Source organism: Homalodisca vitripennis, chromosome 7 (assembly GCF_021130785.1).
Source record: "Homalodisca vitripennis isolate AUS2020 chromosome 7, UT_GWSS_2.1, whole genome shotgun sequence".
Classification (NCBI taxonomy): domain Eukaryota; kingdom Metazoa; phylum Arthropoda; class Insecta; order Hemiptera; family Cicadellidae; genus Homalodisca; species Homalodisca vitripennis.
In genome coordinates this window covers 95,724,691-95,742,249 of record NC_060213.1, presented here as the reverse complement: position 1 = coordinate 95,742,249, position 17,559 = coordinate 95,724,691, and the positions used below count along the sequence as shown (strand labels likewise).

Here is a 17,559-nt window from a genome sequence, read left to right as displayed (position 1 = left end):
GTCTCTTAAAAACGTGAGCTTGGTTTGCGGCTTCCTCTCCACCCTCCTTCGGCCTATAAACAAGGGCCCATCATGTTTTTATTGCCATCAGAGCGGTCATAAAGTATGGCTGTCCCAGTCTTCGGCCAAAAAGAACACCTCAAGAACGGCACGGGGAGGGATTATTAAACAGCACCAATCGCTGTTCTCTAGTTGGGGGACGCACAGGATTTAAGTGAATTGTCAGTCTAAATTCACGCCTTAGTCGAACCTGTCGTGGTCGTCATCATACCTTGCTACCACTTCACTCGATCGGCCAACACGGGTCCAGTGTTAGTACGTTGGACCGCGTTCGTTCCCGTTGTGGAGACGGCCGTGACGGCTGCCGTGCCTTGCAACACCTACACTGCTGTCCGCCCTCCGCCTGCGGGACCACGGCGCTCTCACCTCCTAGCCCCCGGCGAACACACCACATCTACACGGCATGGCACACTGCATCGAGACCTCGCCACTAGTTACCACGGTTATCATGGGTACTTCTCTTTGTCAAGCTCACGCCTCTAACGCTCACAAGCTTATGTCTTTCGTGCGGTTAATTGATTACAGGAAGCATGCTAAAATTTTTTAGCGAGAAAGCCTTCCAATGTTGGGTACACAGCGTCGTCCAGCCACTATTAATTGTCGCCAGGCCTTTCTCAACAAACCTCTGCTCACACGCGGAATTTTTAACTCTGGGCCGTGGAAACTTTGCTGGCCACCCAGTTGCCGCCCACACTCGTTTCTTCCACATATTGCCACAAATCCACTGTAGAATTCTCCCACGAGTGCAAATATTTCTAGGAAGGTCATGAATAAGGTTAAAAAATATTACACTGGCGGATCCTAACCCTTCCCAACCTCCCTGGTTTGGCATTGACGTGCTTATTGGTGGAGCGCTTTTTCCACATATTTTACTCACGAGACCTACTCTCTTGGTCTCAATTTTAAATACGCATATGCGCACCTGTTTTGGTTTCGTGCCTGATGGGGACGGCTCCCTGCACCACCACTGACGCTGTCTGTCTATACTATGGCTGATCTCTCTTCTCTCGACTGCTGAGGTGGACCTCCACGCCTCTCTGCAGGTTTCTGGACAACAAGAGGATAACTGCCTGCTACCCAGTAAAAAGCGTCTGCTGAGGAAAACTCAATGCGATTGACTATTTTTTCTACCCACGCACTCCTGGGACCGTGAGGGTCGATATATGGTCCGCCTCCCTTTCAAGGACACAGTACTCATCTGGGAAGTTCCAAAGTTCATGCTGAGTGGTAGGACTTATTCACTCGAGCGCAACGGCTCCACGCTCCCACTAATGTGGAGTATTTAATTTATATTCTGATTTTATACATGAATATCTCTCTTAGGCCATATGCAGGCTGGCCCTACTCCAGACTTAAGCACTCCCCACTACTCATCTGCCACAACCCACTCGGTGTTTTTAAGGCACAAAGTTCGTGTGCACCACCACAACTACGCGTCGTTTTTGTCGCCAGTGCCAAAACCAGTTCCGGACTCTCTCTCAACGACGACTCTGTTGACCGGACCTAAGCTGCAAGAATAATACCTTGTGACGATTCTTCTGCGTTCCGCCTCAGAACGTAGTTGTTCTCTTGTTGACATCAGACAGATGTTACGTGCAAATCAAGGTGCATCCATGACGATCAACATTTCTCAATGTTCTGTATGGCAGTGATCACCCTCCTACCGACTTGATGTCCACGTTCAAGCTCACGACTGTTACCTACGGCCTTATCTGTTCACCCCTACTGGCCATCAAAACGCGACAATCAATTGGCAGAAGACGAGGTCACCAGCTACCCCCATGTCTGCTGAGATTCTCAAGCACCATGAGCTACGTCGACGACCTGATCTGCGGGGCTGAGACTGAAGAACTCGCCGCTGAACTTCAAGATCAACTCATCCAATCTCTTCGGCTCGGTGGCTTTGAGCTCCGGAAATGGGTCTCGAACTCTCCGAGACCTTCTGCAACACCTTCCTGAAGATCATCGGAAATCCCGTTTTCTGCAACCCTCTCAGGAGCCTCATTTCTCTATTTTGGGCCTTATAAATGGTACCCCTCTGACTGACACGATTACGTTTAATTTTAATTTTTCTTGTGGAAAAACCCCACTAAGCGTATAAGTGTTAAGTCTCATTTCTCAAGTCTATGACCCCTGTGGTTTTTTGGCGCCTTGTATAAATGCTCGCAAAAAATATCATGCATACTCGTATGGATTTCTGGCATAGATTGGGATGATCGCTCCCCTCCAGAAATATACCAAAAATGGCACGCCTTTTTATTTGAACTTTAGAACTTTGCTTCCACTTACAATTCCTCCGTGTGGCTAATCCCCTACTCTGCTCGCTACTCACTGGGACTGCACTGGTTTCTCTGAATCGCTCAGAAACTAGGTATGTGCTGTAGTTACACTCGATCTACCTCCAATGACACGGTGCCACGTAAGCCAAGATATGGCTCTAAAACTCGCGTCGCTACACCTCTCAAAAGTGTGTGTACGCTGACCGAACTGGAGCTCATGCGCAGCTCATCTCCTGGCACCCAACTTGTGAATATTGTGTTACTCCAATTAGCTCCCACCACGGGCAAGTTTGGTTCTATTGTTTTGCTGGTGCGACTCTCTGTGACTCCTTCGCGTCGGATCAAAAACCCTTGCTTATCGCCTTCAAACCCTATGTGGCTAATCGTGTGGCGCCAAACTCAAGAGCTTGTTTGCTGTGGAGTGCTGGCGGCTACATACACAGTGCTTCCAATCCTGCTGACTGCGCCTCCGTGGGATCCTTCCCTATCAATTGGTGGATCATCCCCGTTGTGGCATCGGAACCGATGGTTGCGTCTCCCTCCTCGGCCTGGCCAGATTACTGATTCCAGCCATGGACTCGGTCTCTCTGGAGGGAGCTTAGGGCAGCTTGAAGCAATTCCACTCCCGATCATTGCCCTTGGCCACCAGCACCGGCCTACGTGGGACCTCCCTCATCCCAGTACTCTTCCTGGAGGAAACTTGCTGCACGTGTGGGCCTACTCGTCTTGCGTTTTATCCACAACTGTCGTTCACCAAAACCGCCACTTCGGGACCTCTCTCCCAAGACAGAACGGGACTCAGCCCAGCTGCGAATTTTCAAAGACCGTGCAAGAGGAAGCTTTCACTGAAGATCTAGCTCTACTGCGGGACCGATAGACGTGTTCTAACCAGCTTCAAACGCCTCGCCCCACATTCCCAGGGTCCGGAGGACTTCTCCGCTCGTCGGCCGGGCAGACTGCGCCACGTATGACCTCCCGCCGAAAGTGTTCACCCGTGCCATCTGCCACAAGAAGCACCCCTGTCGTAGACCTCCTCATTGACCATCATTGTCCATGTCCAAAACATTCTCCACGCTGGACGCGCAGCTTACTCTATCTCTGCTCTCCCAGCAAGTCTGGATCCTCTCTGCACGCAGCGTGGGTAAGATCTCGCATTTTTAGATGTCTTCACATGTTTTAAGAATCGGCCTAAAAATAATCGCCCTCTCATGGGCGACCTCCAAAGCTCGCATTACTCCAGCCCGGAGCTTTTTCTCCACGGCATGGATTTTGGTGGCCCCTTTTCGCTCAAGGATCCATAATTTACGCTCTGTCCGCATTATTAAGGCCTATATTTTGTATTTTTGTTTGTATGGTAAAACGACTAGCGCCGTTCACATTGAGGTGGTGACCGGACCCTGTCCACCGAAGCTTTCCCTGGTGCTCTCACTCGACTTCGTTTCTCATGTGGGCCTGATGCACAGTACTTTATAGAGGATGTGGCACGAACTTCGTTGGTGCTAAAAATGCCCTACACAAAAAAATCCTCACGGCTGACCCAGCGCAAAGTCCAAGGACTTTGCTGCTGACCGTTCAATTCGATTCCACTCAACCTCCTCCTGCTGCTTCCCCATTCAAGGCTGGAATTTGGGAAGGGAAAAGTTGCCATCAAGAGTGCTCTAAAACACACAATCTAAAACGTGTCATGGGACTCCACATACTAACTTTGTCTCAATTCATGACGCTCACAAGTCAGGTTGATAGCGATGCTCAACTCTCGCCCGCTCACCGCTCTGTCCAGTGATCCTCCACGACCTTCATCCCACTGACGCCTGGACACTCTTGATCCGGGCTCTCCTCTGGTTTCCGTGCTCTGAAGAGAACTTGATGGACATACCCACGAACCGCCTTTCTCACTGGCATATGGTTCAAGCGCTGCACAACGTATCTGGAAGCGTTGGCAGCGAGAAATATCTCCAGACTCTTCAGCAGCGCCTCAAGTGGAGCACTCCTGGTACCGCACCTCCAACCTGGAGACCTCGTCCTGGTGCATAAGGATACTCCCCGCTCCTCTATGGCCTTGCACGGGTCCTGATGTCACTCCGCGCAAGATAGTACAGATTCGAGTGGTACATCTCAAGACCTCACGTGGAACTCTCACTCGTCCAGCAGTGAAGGTGTTTCATCTTTAACCTCACCTCTTACAATTAATTAACTGTCTCTTACCACGCCTATAAACTTTGTAATTTGAGCCTATATGCTCTTTCTCTCATATGAATCCCAAGGTGAATCAAGGCGGCCGGTATGTTATAGTATTATTAGCATTATAATGACTTGTTTTTTTATTGCCTAATATGAAAAGGCTACTTTTATTGAATAATAATTATGTATATATTTTTTGTGCAACTTATACTCTAATATATGGCCTTTATTTACTATAACTGTATATACTACCCTTAATCCTATATCTCTTTCTGCGGCCTAGTGCCTACAATACCATTCCTTATGGATTAAAAATATTCACGGTACAGTGGACAGACCAATGAACCATTGTTTCCCGAATTCAGCTGTTTACTGATACACTGACCAACCAATCACAAACGGTTGACTTATCAATTTTGCCCACCTTTGCAAGCGTAGGCACGCTTGCTCGTTATACTCTCGATCCGCCTGGGGCACTTATGTACTCTCTAGCCACTGCTTACCATACCCCTTACTCTTCCCCCATGTGTTACTCTCTCATTTAAAATATAAGTTTATTCTATTTGTGGCTGTACATTTACATTAACATTAAAGTCAGTGCTCTGGATTGGCAAATCTCTACCAGAAGTCTCTGCTCCCGGACACCGCGTCTACCGTGCTCTTACAGGACTGGCCACATGTTATGAACTATACGTTTGCGGTCGTATTGTGCGTGAGTGAATCCGTGAAGGACATCTTCCGTCTTCACGCCTGCCTACAAGACAGGCAGTCCAATTTCCACACTTACTGATCACAACCTGGCCTCAACACAAGCAGATACGTGAAAGTGTACCTCTCATGAAAATAAAGGTAACTGTTTATTTTAATACACTTTATTTGAATATGCACTGTTCATAAATCATTATGTGTAACCTGTGAGAACTCTTGTTAAAATCAGTGTGTTCGGGCGTTCTTCACTGCCTAGTGTGAAGTGGTCCTTCTTAGTTCGAGCCTCTAAAATATTATTTCACGGTTCTATAACCAAAATCCATTCTTTTCACTATGAGAATTAAATTGAAAGAGCGAGGGAGATAAATTGAGAAACAAAGGGGGAGGGACGATCAAATAAAAAATATTTATAAAGATATGGGAGTGATGGAGGGAACGAGGGAACTATAAGCCTAAATTTGATTAAATTCGATTGAAAAATCGCAAACATTTCGTAAATAATAAAAATTTATAAAGATTCGGATTCTTCTAAATTACACACAAAAGTTAAATTAAAATAATAAATTATTTAAAAAGTATTAATAGTAAAATAATTAACATTATAATCAATGAAATATACTGTATGTGGAAGACTATAAATATAGATTTAGAAGCTCAAAATATATTTGTGTATATAAGACAGGGTATAGATTCAAAACAGTCTCTAATAGTTACATTTTTATTTATTTATGCAATTTGCACGGTTCTCATTAGCAAAGTTTTGACAAACATAATTTTATTAGCATGAATTTTCGTCAGTAAGGATTTGAACAAACATATGTTTATCAGCATAGAATTTTACAAAACTACCAGTAAAGGATTTGATCACTATTAAAATGTACAGTAATATAAACAGATTGAATCTAAATCTTGAAAATTTTTACCTAATAATGTCAAAAAAACTTTTAATTTTGCACACTAAATATTGTAAAGGTAATGCTCGCGACTAGCTCTAAATTTTTAATATTTTACTGTAGAATACAGTCATTTAGATGATTGCAATTTAAGTTTTAAAGGTTTGGAAGCAATAAGGATTTTTTATTGTTGGTTTTGAAACTTGTATTTAACTTTTATTTTATTTAAGTCCTTCAAAATCTTTTCCTTAATAACATCACCGCACGGACAGGTACTACCATGTAGAGTGAGAATTGCATGCATTTTCACAGTAAATTTCCTCTAAATCAGCTAGCCCATTTATTATTCGATTTAAATACTTTTTGTATCATTCTATTTGTAGCAAAATTCTATAAACATTTTTACTCTTGCAATTATTGAGAAAACATTCAGGTTCTATAGATATTCAAACTTTAAAAGTTTTAATCGCTTATATTTTGAAAATTCTAAAACAATTTCATAACATATTTTACACTCACTAGCCTTGTTATTATAAACATTTGAGTTAAATTTAGTATAATTTAATTATTTAGTTTTTTAAATATTATTATTTTTTAATAAAAACACATACAGACAGATGGGGAGCTATGCATAGGAGACCCATGTTCATACGGTGAAATATCCCTGAGCAATAATGTGTTTTACCTTTGTCAACAGAGTTACGGGACACTCTTTAGAATAATTTGTATAACACAAAAATTTGTCATATTTCAAAATCAATTATAATTTTAGAATTCTATGCAGAAACCTCTACGTTGCTACAGTAAAACAAATAATATCATCTCTCCTTCAATATTTTATTATAAGGGTAAAACACTAAACACAAAGATGTTTCTTGTCTTCTCTAATCTCGTTTACGACGGTGCTTTATACGGTTAATAAAGGAGTTATAACTTAGTTTTATTGTTAAAAGCGTTTATATAAACTGGCAGAACCTTACGACTCGATTGAATTTTATTAGCTCTATAGTTTCGACGTTTGTTGACACTTTTATTGGAATTATTCTCTCTTTCAATGTATTTGCACTTATTAATTTACACATTTATAATTGACTTTAAGTATATTTTTTTTGTTGCACCTACATAAAGTAAATAAAGCCACAGCACCATAAAGTGTACATAAATACACATTATATATACAGATTGTTTTACAATGAGCGATATATGAGGGAAATTCATACAGTACATCAAAGCAAGAAACAAGATCATTGGGTATTTTTATCCTAAAACGCGTTGTTTTCTGTCGGCCTGGCGTTTTGAGCACATATTTTTATTCGTTTGAGATAGTGTCTAAATTTTAACGCTCTTTCTCTATAACATTAAATGTTTTCCATATTAAAGTCAAGGCAGCATTGAAATAATTCAGTAAAGCATGATTATAAGTTAATGGTTAATCTTATATAGCGCTATTAAATTTTATATCATAATTTTTTTATAAAACTTTTAACCATTTAGTGGATATAAGTGTATCAGGTAAAAATGTATTGTCTTCATGAAACATGAATTTAAGATGTTATATTGGTGTTTTTATAATACAAAAGGATCATTTTCCTTTACCCCCAGATTGAGATTAATACCTGAGATTAACAATTAGAGGTTATACTACTTAGAATTCGATAAAATATTCATATAAAGTGAATCTTATAGAAATACTGTTAAACGCGTTTCAAAATTACAATCGAGATCTTATTATGTAGCTATTTTTCAGAACTAATAGGTTTTTAAAAGTACTTCTTAAAAGAAGTTATCTTGTTAAATACCATTGGTCAATTTGGTAGTCCTTGTGGACATCTAGTTTAGTAAAATATTAAAAAAAAACATCCTTTTCACTGTGTTTTTGGCATAAAAAATATTAAATTACTTTCGTACAATGGAGTCCGTTAATTATATCACGTTTACAAGATGAGTATAAAATTACAAAAATATTCTTAATGTTAATGTATCGTGAAAGAAAATGATTTGAAAGTGAAATATTTCTCAAATTTAGGGATCTTTTAGGGACCGACAGCGTGTGCTTGAAATCGTGTTATCTGTTATCTCTCCGTCGCCTGTTTTTTAAAAAGAAGATTCTACCTAGCCGGTTGGAACTTGGTACATAGGCTTCTTGTGACGCAGGAAAGAACGTTTCTGTATGTGTGATAACTCTTGAGAGAAAGGTCTTAGAGGTGATTTTTATCGTGTTACATAAGCTCCTATTGGTCCAAGAAACACCTATATTTATGTTGGGGTAAAAAAATAAAAGATCAGTCAATCCATCTGTGTGCTACCTTTTATTGTGTTCTGTAGAGCCTTGTTCATTACAATGCTTTTTATTGAATTATTTATTATAGCCGATATGGTCCAGCATAACACTTTATATTGTTGACAATACAAAGTGTTATGCTGGCCCATGTATACATACGTATACAACACATTGTACTCGTATGTATACAATCTAAGATGAGACGAATATATCAATTGTTTACTTCTTAATCGTTCCGTGGCTGTATAGACACAATAGTATACACAGCATTTAAATCATATTAAGGATTAGTTATATAATCCGAGTTAAATCTGAACGTATAATAAATATCAATTCCACTTACGGTATCAAGTGTGCTGTAAGTCTTCGTTGGACGTTTTTTCGATGGGTTGAGGAGAGGGCGAGATTCCATTTTGTGTTTCACCAAACAGAGAACTGCACAATCACCAAGAAAATATTTTCATCACAAGAACAATCTAGCTACTGAAAGGTTATATCTATTCTTATATAAGAAATCACTAACAGGCTACGAATGTTTTGGATTGTGTCTCAATAAGTTAGCCTTGAGTCTCTGTATTGGCATGATGTTGGAATTGTAATTGTAAATTACGTTTGTTCATTCTAAGTCAGTCAGGATCGCTTATATAAGCAAATATCGAAATATTTACACAGCGTAACAATTTATATCTACGTAATTCCTGTTTTTTTGTACCTTGGTACAGAAAAGCCAAAAATGCACACCCTCATAAAAAAATTTCAACACAGGCTAACTTAAAACTTAAAATTTATATTACAAGGCAAACAACCCATGCAAGTATTTTGGCCAGTCGGAGTTTATCTCTAAATTAGAATATTATAACGTTTTGTTTCCCGAAAGGTTTTTGTAATGTAACTTAACTGTACCGATCACATTTGAATAAGACAAGGAATTTGCTGAGCTTTAGTGAAGTCTTTCACACATCATCGCTAGAAAATTTTAATTGTTTCTGTCTATCAACACGGTATCTCAAATGAGTTATAAAATTGAAACTGTGCTTCATTTATATATTAGGAACATTAAATTCTAAGAGGATAAATATAATAATATGGGATATATCTGAGCTTTAACGAATACATTTACATTGGTCTAATGGGTAAAAATGGGAAACAAAGAATTTAGAAATGTTAAAGAAACTCAATACACCCTTAAGAGAGTTAAACATGTAACATTATAACACATGTAATATATCATAAACATACTTACAACACCTTTATTGCAAACTTGTTCTCTAGAAATTTACTTTTTAAACTCTGTCAAGAAAGCCAGTTTAATAAAAAAACGAATGAATTATGTGGCAAGGTACGATGACAAATATTTCATTTGTAGACTTTAAATTTGGCGTGAACCCTTATTTCTACAGGAATGAGTTCTATTATCTGTCATTTTAGCGTCAACTCCTGTTGTTTATGATTATATATCTCTCTGTGTATCCTATGATATCTCGATGGTGAAATGAGATGCTGATATTAAATGTTGCATAAAACCTCAGCGAAGCCTATTACGACTCATGGTGTTTATTTATACGTTGTCTAATATATAATTTAGAACATTTCTATAAAGAAATGTAATAATTTAGTATTAGGAGATGTATGAACTTTTGTTTTACACAAAAACAACAATATGAAACAGATACAAGTTGTGTCGTGTAGAGATAAATGTCTCGGACCTGCCCTTTATCGGGAGTTCAAGACAACTGACAATACATTACATACTTTTTATCTATTTGTAATGTAGGTTACATAATACGCTTACGAGTTAAGAGTAGGCTATACTAGTGTCACGTACCATGCTTCGCTGAGGTTCTATGTACTTTTAAATCTGTACAGACTATCTGATTCTATAGATTACCTACGGATTCATAAACATACATACAATCGTACAGAGAAGAAACTTTTATATCCATCCAAGCAGACAGAAGAAAAATCAAGGTTTACAAGTGATAAGCATTGATGGTCCAATGGTTAGACATACACCATCATAGAACTTACTCCTGTCTATGTAGAAATGAAGTGTAATGCGAAATTCAAAGTGAAATCTATCTCAAGATATCTTTCTACTTGATAAATGCACATATTTGTTCAATAAGTTAGGTTTTATAGCAGTGTTTAAAAACAAGTTCCAGTAAGCTGACTAGGGTTCTACAACGTAAAAGTTCAATGAAGTCAAATATTGTCATTGCCTTTTAAAACTGAGTCCTTTCTATTATATTTTCTTTCTACTCTACAAACTAAGTTTTCGCTTGCTGAATTCTCATATGATTGTACACAGTTTTCTCACAAACTTACTTCATCAGTTATTGTCTTGTTTCCATCGTGATTACCTATTAAACGAATGTACAATTATTCGATAACGATCAGCGTATTTCAAGGAATTATATTTTCATCTTCGAACTCACTATTCTTCATATTGAAATGAAGCTTCATACACAGTTTCATGTCTATAGGTAAGTCCGTTTTCGAGATATCCTCCCAATAGACAAACTAAGTTTTCGCTTGCTGAATTCTCATATGATTGTACACAGTTTTCTCACAAACTTACTTCATCAGTTATCGTCTTGTTTCCATCGTGATTACCTATTAAACGAATGTACAAATATTCGATAACGATCAGCGTATTTCAAGGAATTATATTTTCATCTTCCAACTCACTATTCCTCATATTGAAATGAAGCTTCATACACAGTTTCATGTCTATAGGTAAGTCCGTTTTCGAGATATCCTCCCAATAGACAAACTAAGTTTTCCCTTGCTGAAATCTCATATGATTGTACACAGTTTTCTCACAAACTTACTTCATCAGTTATTGTCTTGTTTCCATCGTGATTACCTATTAAACGAATGTACAAATATTCGATAACGATCAGCGTATTTCAAGGAATTATATTTTCATCTTCCAACTCACTATTCCTCATATTGAAATGAAGCTTCATACACAGTTTCATGTCTATAGGTAAGTCCGTTTTCGAGATATCCTCCCAATAGACAAACTAAGTTTTCCCTTGCTGAAATCTCATATGATTGTACACAGTTTTCTCACAAACTTACTTCATCAGTTATTGTCTTGTTTCCATCGTGATTACCTATTAAACGAATGTACAAATATTCTATAACGATCAGCGTATTTCAAGGAATTATATTTTCATCTTCGAACTCATATTCCTCATATTGAAATGAAGCTTCATACACAGTTTCATGTCTATAGGTAAGTCCGTTTTCGAGATATCGTCCCAATAGACAGACAGAAATTAAAGTTTCTAGCCCCATCAGTGGCAGGCAAGGCTAAAGCTCAGCCTATTAAATTATCGATAGGATTAAGATTAAATCAGATGATCAGAATAATTTAACAGTGCGTGCTAATATACGCTGTTTTGTTTTAATTCTATATTCAATCATATTAGTTACACAAAATTCATGAAGGTTGATATTATTTTAATTAACACATTTACCAAATCTATAATGCAAAAGTAAGAAGTTTAAGGTTTTTAAAGGATGAAGTCCAAACTTTCAGACCTGATTTTGGGAGAGTAATAAGGTTCTGAATTAAGAATATTAGTATGTGACATGAGTAATACATATTTCTATAAAGAAGTAAGGTTGCCTTACATCATCCCTATAAATTTCGTGATTTCATGAGCTTCCCCCAAAGGCAACAAAAGAGAATTGGTCGCCGGAATTAGGAGCGAATACCACCTAGGAATCATCATATCACGATGATTTTAGTAGTAATATGTAAAGACCCCTCTGTTTGTTGACACAAATTTCTAAATTGAAAATAATAAGAAATAAAGACCCGAAGTTATTATAACTCTTAGCAACAAACAAACCCAATTTGATCATCGGCGAGACTGTAAGGTAACTTCATAGGATTTGGCTGAGCGTTAGCATTATTCTTTTTTTTTCTCAGGGGTAACAATGATGGTAAGTATAAACTTGAAGAATAATTTTAATTTAAAAACGAATACATCAATGTGGCATCTGTATACGTTTCATGGTTACATATGTAATCTAATTAAATTACGTGCCATTTAAAGCCTTTTTCGTGACAATTTGTGTGGTGAACTCCTACCACATTGACTAGTACATCAGAACAAGAAGTCATTTCTCGTAAGCCCAGTCAATATCAACCAATAAGGGCCTAAGTCAGCAGTCATCATTTTATTTTACATCAAATGATGTGCCAGGTATTTAAATGGTAGAAATGATTCTCATTATACGAGTATTATATGTTTCTATGTTCTATATTCTATGTTTGTCAACTTGTTTATCTTCAAGCCCTAAATGACTAAGCGCAGAGCGCAGCGCATCTTATCACTGTGTTACGACGTCTTACTCATGAATGCTTATCAATGTTTAGTGTATAAATAGCGATATTTTCGTCTGTGTGAATCATATAATACCGTAAACTTTGAAAAAAAAAAAACATTGAATGAAATGAAACGGCTTGTTTTATTCACACATTGTTAAAATTAGCTTTAAAATAACAATTAAATTACGGATACAGGCTAACAATATCTAACACTAATTTAAAACTGGATCTTTGGCTGACAGAAGAATTATGAAAAAATATAAAACAAATTTAATTATAGCTGTTTTTAACGAATAAGCTGATAATGATAGACAATAGGAAGTAATTAAATTTTTCATTCATTAAAATCTGATGGACATGTTTATTACTTTCATCTTCTTCGACATAATTTTAATGATGCGTAAATGTATAAAATTAAAAAAGAAATTCTTAATTGAAAAACCTTATACCATACGTAAAATGTTTATGTAAGGTTTCAAGTTAGTCTGCCAACTAGTGTTCTAAATAAATTCAAGGGCAGCGTGTCTAATGTTTCATTTATCATATTTTTCTTTTTCCCTTTTCAAAGTTCTATGCACTTTTTATTTTTTTTAGAAATTAAAATATCTTATGAATATAGTTTTTGGGATGCATTATTAAATTGATAATACATATCTATAGTCTTAGCAAAGAGTAATAAAAGACACTCTATGTGTGTAGCTGTGTCTTACCTGGAAAGACAGGCAGATACACAGACATAGAGACAGAAAAAAAGCAAATTTTAGCCTCTCACGTGATAAGCTTCGGTAACACTGTGGAAAATATTGTAGTAGCGGAGGTGTTTTGATAAATAATTATTCACACCCTACGGATCCGTGTAACTAGATAGAATTATATGAAACATTTACCGAAACACAATTTAACGAAAGCTATATTCTTCATTTACTCTATTAAGCTATTAACGAACTATTAATTAGCCATCCTAATAAACATTACACTAGAAATTAAATTTGTAACATATTTACTCAATTGGAACAGTGATAAAAGAAACATTAAATATTAAGAACAATAAAACAGTCCAATTTGTGTTTCATAAGACAGCACAATATTTTCAGGTAATAGTTATTTATTATTTTTATCATATTTTATTAATTTATAGTATCCCAGATAAATTATGGTTACCACCCTAATACGTATCGGTGCATGGTATTAAAATGTATAATTTAAAAATAAACAAATTGAAAAACTAATTTTTGTCAGTTAGAAATCAATGCCATTGTAAAAAATAGTAATGAAAAATAGTGTTTAGTAATGAAATAAAAGCAAGAAGAGAAGTGAACATATGCCAAATACCTTGAGAGGAATGAGTACGACAAACCCACGCGCGCCACACTCGTAACAGTGTCATGAGGCCCCAGGCATGTTCGGTAGATATCAGGGGACATTGGCCTGTTTGTCTTAGAACTACTCTCATCGGCTAACTTGCTTAAACCAGATTTTACTAGTCACACAGTTCATAACTTTCCATAACAACGTCAACATTTCAAAAGTTTTTCCCTTATACCGTCTGGTTGAAAAGTATAGAAAGGTAACTTACAGTATTAGTGTCAGTAGGTAGTTAAAGGCATGTTGCGGCTTCGTCCGTTGCGGTTCCAACAGTAGGATTGGCGGGAAAGTTGGAGTTTACTTGTCCCTAAAATATCACTAAAATGTATGGCAGCCAAAAAGGTAAGTCACCCTAACTCACCGCACTCTTCAGACGTGTAACATCTTGGGTTCACACATAGATATTATCAAGCAACATAATATTTATTATGGCTACGTCCAATCCATTTTTAAAGCCTTATTATTCAATAATTATGAACAGTATGAAGTTTACGTGAGTGATGTAATGCTTTTTACGTGTTCACCTGGTTCTTACGAAAAATGTATAACAAATTCATAACTATAATACTTATGTAGGATCCTAATGGTAATTTTTATATTTTAAAAGCTGTCAGTGTGCTAATACATTTACATCAAAAGTATCAATAATTTTCTCTTATTTCTGCTGATAGGCTAATAAATTTATAAAACAGTACTTAGCAAGTACCTACGAGGTAAGAAGAATATTTATACAAAAATAAATGTTAATTTGTTCTGTAGTTCCAGAGATTTCTTATGCAGTCAATCAGTGGTGTTTGGATTTTAAGTGTTTTAATATTGATAGGAGCACAAACATTCAAATTGTTTGTTGTTTTATTTAATGCAGTCGTAAGAAAGCATTAAGTTCATTTAGATCACTAGAAGAAAATAGTCACTCGTGGTCTTGTTCTCTTAATTTTAAAATCTAATGGAGAGAAAAATGTGGGTTTGTCCCTACATATGTTGTTTTTCAGAATTATTTTAATCGGAATTTGTTTAACAAGAATGGAAATGATATATGAAAGAAGTGCCTCAAACCCTCCATTCATGCATTGTACTTAAAGTTTTGCAAGATTGTATACTACTACTAAATTTCACTGTATCTTAGGAAATCTTCATGTTGATGGAAACTTATATTCATATTAATATTTTATATTTGTGGTGCGGTTTCAATACATTTAAATATTTCTCTCTTTTAATTACTATTTTTCCCATCTGCTCTACGTATTAAAAGTATTATTAATCAGTAGCTTAATTCTTTTTTGAAAGGTTTGTATTTAAGTGCATTCAGTCAAGCGGTTTTAAATTTACGAAGTACCTGTTTCTCATTGTCAACTTCCTTCATCACACAAAAGACCAACAAATCATTAGTTAAATCTGATAATTACAATTACAAAAGTTATAATTACAGTTTTTCATACACTAGTATTGTTTTGTTTTAAACCGTATCAATTTCGTCGTATTTAATGCAGACCACAAAAGTCAGTAATAAGTATTAAGATTAGGACTTCATAAATCGGTGATTAAGATAAGCCTTTAATTAGATCAAGGTTGGATGACGAATTATATATTGGTTGCTTATTGAAGTTACTGTTTGAAAAACCGTATATTTAAAAATGAGATATATGTCAATGTGTGACAAAACTGAATAATTATGTGAAATAAATAGAAAATTCTTTGCTTGAAAGTCGAGTTTTGCGTTTTATTCATAACTCTTGTATGAAATCTATTGGCAAGACAATGACTTAATTTGAGATATAAATTCCAAAGAAAAAGGTGTAAAACTACTGTACTGCATAGCAGGGAAGAGTGACAACAGAAGAAATTAAAAATTTAAAATTTCAAATTAAATCAAGAGCCAGTTTATTATTGTACACGATGAAAGATACATGAAAAACCTGCTGGAAAATAATAAATAAATAACTTAACGTTATACGATGATCGCATTCTACCCTCTCTCTAATCAGACAAATTCTGACACAAGCTTAGGTATTCTACAAGTCGCTAGGTTATCAACTGACAAATATTTTTTATTTCTGGCCCGGAAGTGTAAAATCAAAAGGGACTAGAGTCATGACAGGGCAGATTAAAAGGTCAAGAAAATGTAGTGAAATTACGAAAGATGATACTTTATTTGAAAATAATAATACATAATTTAGCTGGAATGCATATTTACTTATACGGAAATTTGTATCCACCTATATGAGATATACATTTCACTGCAATCGTTTATCAACTAAAAATAATGTAAAACATTAAGTAAATTTTGCCTAACTTTTTTTGCTTCCAGAAAAACTAATAATGGTGTATATAAGGAGACTACAACAAACTGGATGGGAAAACAGAGTGATTCATTAACCATAATATAAATGTTAAGGATTTAATATATGTATAAAATGCTGTTTTTGGAAGCAATATTTGTCACAAAAAAAGCAAAAAAGTTTAAACTTAGAATGGAATGCATCTCATAAAAATCTCTGCTAAGTTTGTTGAACGGCTTGGTAAGCATTTCTTCCAATTTAATGGCCGTTTAAGCCTGAATCCATATAACATATCTATTATTTTAGGGTCTTAGAGGTGTGATAAAAAGTATTCTAACATGCTTGTCGCAATTTTATACACATTTTTTCCTACACATGAGATAAAAATTACTATTATTTCAGTTGTCAGAGGCATCTTCCTATTAATTCTAATTGGGCAAAACAACGGTATATCGCTTCACAACAATTATTACCATTATTTAACCATTATGATTAGTATCCTCATCTAACTTCTCATCCATTTAAATAACGAACAGTTTTCTTCCATCAATTCACAATCTACTCCAGTTAGATCTTTATATAACAAGTAATGTTGTATTTTTTTAATTCGAACTTAAATCAAGACTGAATACATCATAATGCAAATGACAAGGGAAATCGTGGAACTGCGAAAGTAATTCGTTTTTCTCCCGAGAGGGTGGCTTGAATTTGCTGACTGTGCTTCCTCTGATTGCAGGTTGGTTTACTTTATCAAGTGAAATTGAGTTCATATCCAGACAGTTCAACTGCAGGCTTTCCAAACATTATAAATGTCTTTTTTCTGAGTTTTCAGCTTACGATTCCCTCAAGCATTGAGAGAATAGAAATAAACGATGCATTAGCGAAGCAATATTAGTGTGGAAAAAGCGTAGCTAATTCATCAATAGATATTTAATGTAATGCAAATAAATTGAAATAACCTGTGGGGTTTGGAGCAAAGATTTTTTCCGATTGCCTAAGTATGGAGAGGACAACGATTATTATAGGAAGATAAAAGTATGTATAAAATTAGATATCATTAACGACCCCTTTTCCGTTTACTACATACACTTAAAATATATGAAGAGGTGAACAAATTATAGTCCGTATACAATAAACTCTCTTAGTTTCCTATGCCTTTGGGATAGTG

General features: G+C 36.2%; 1 protein-coding gene across 1 annotated transcript in view; it reads right to left on the bottom strand.

Moving 5' to 3' along the window:
* Nucleotides 1-14,158, bottom strand: part of LOC124366056 (bumetanide-sensitive sodium-(potassium)-chloride cotransporter) — a 175,030-nt gene extending 160,872 nt beyond the window's left edge. Inside the window, exons 1-2 of the mRNA XM_046822265.1 lie at nt 14,080-14,158; nt 8,746-8,837 (exon numbers count right to left, since the gene is read on the bottom strand). Of these exons, the coding sequence (XP_046678221.1) occupies nt 8,746-8,837; nt 14,080-14,134 (147 nt within the window). The 5' untranslated portion in view covers nt 14,135-14,158. The remainder of the gene's footprint in view (nt 1-8,745; nt 8,838-14,079) is intronic.
* Nucleotides 14,159-17,559: the final 3,401 nt, after the last annotated feature.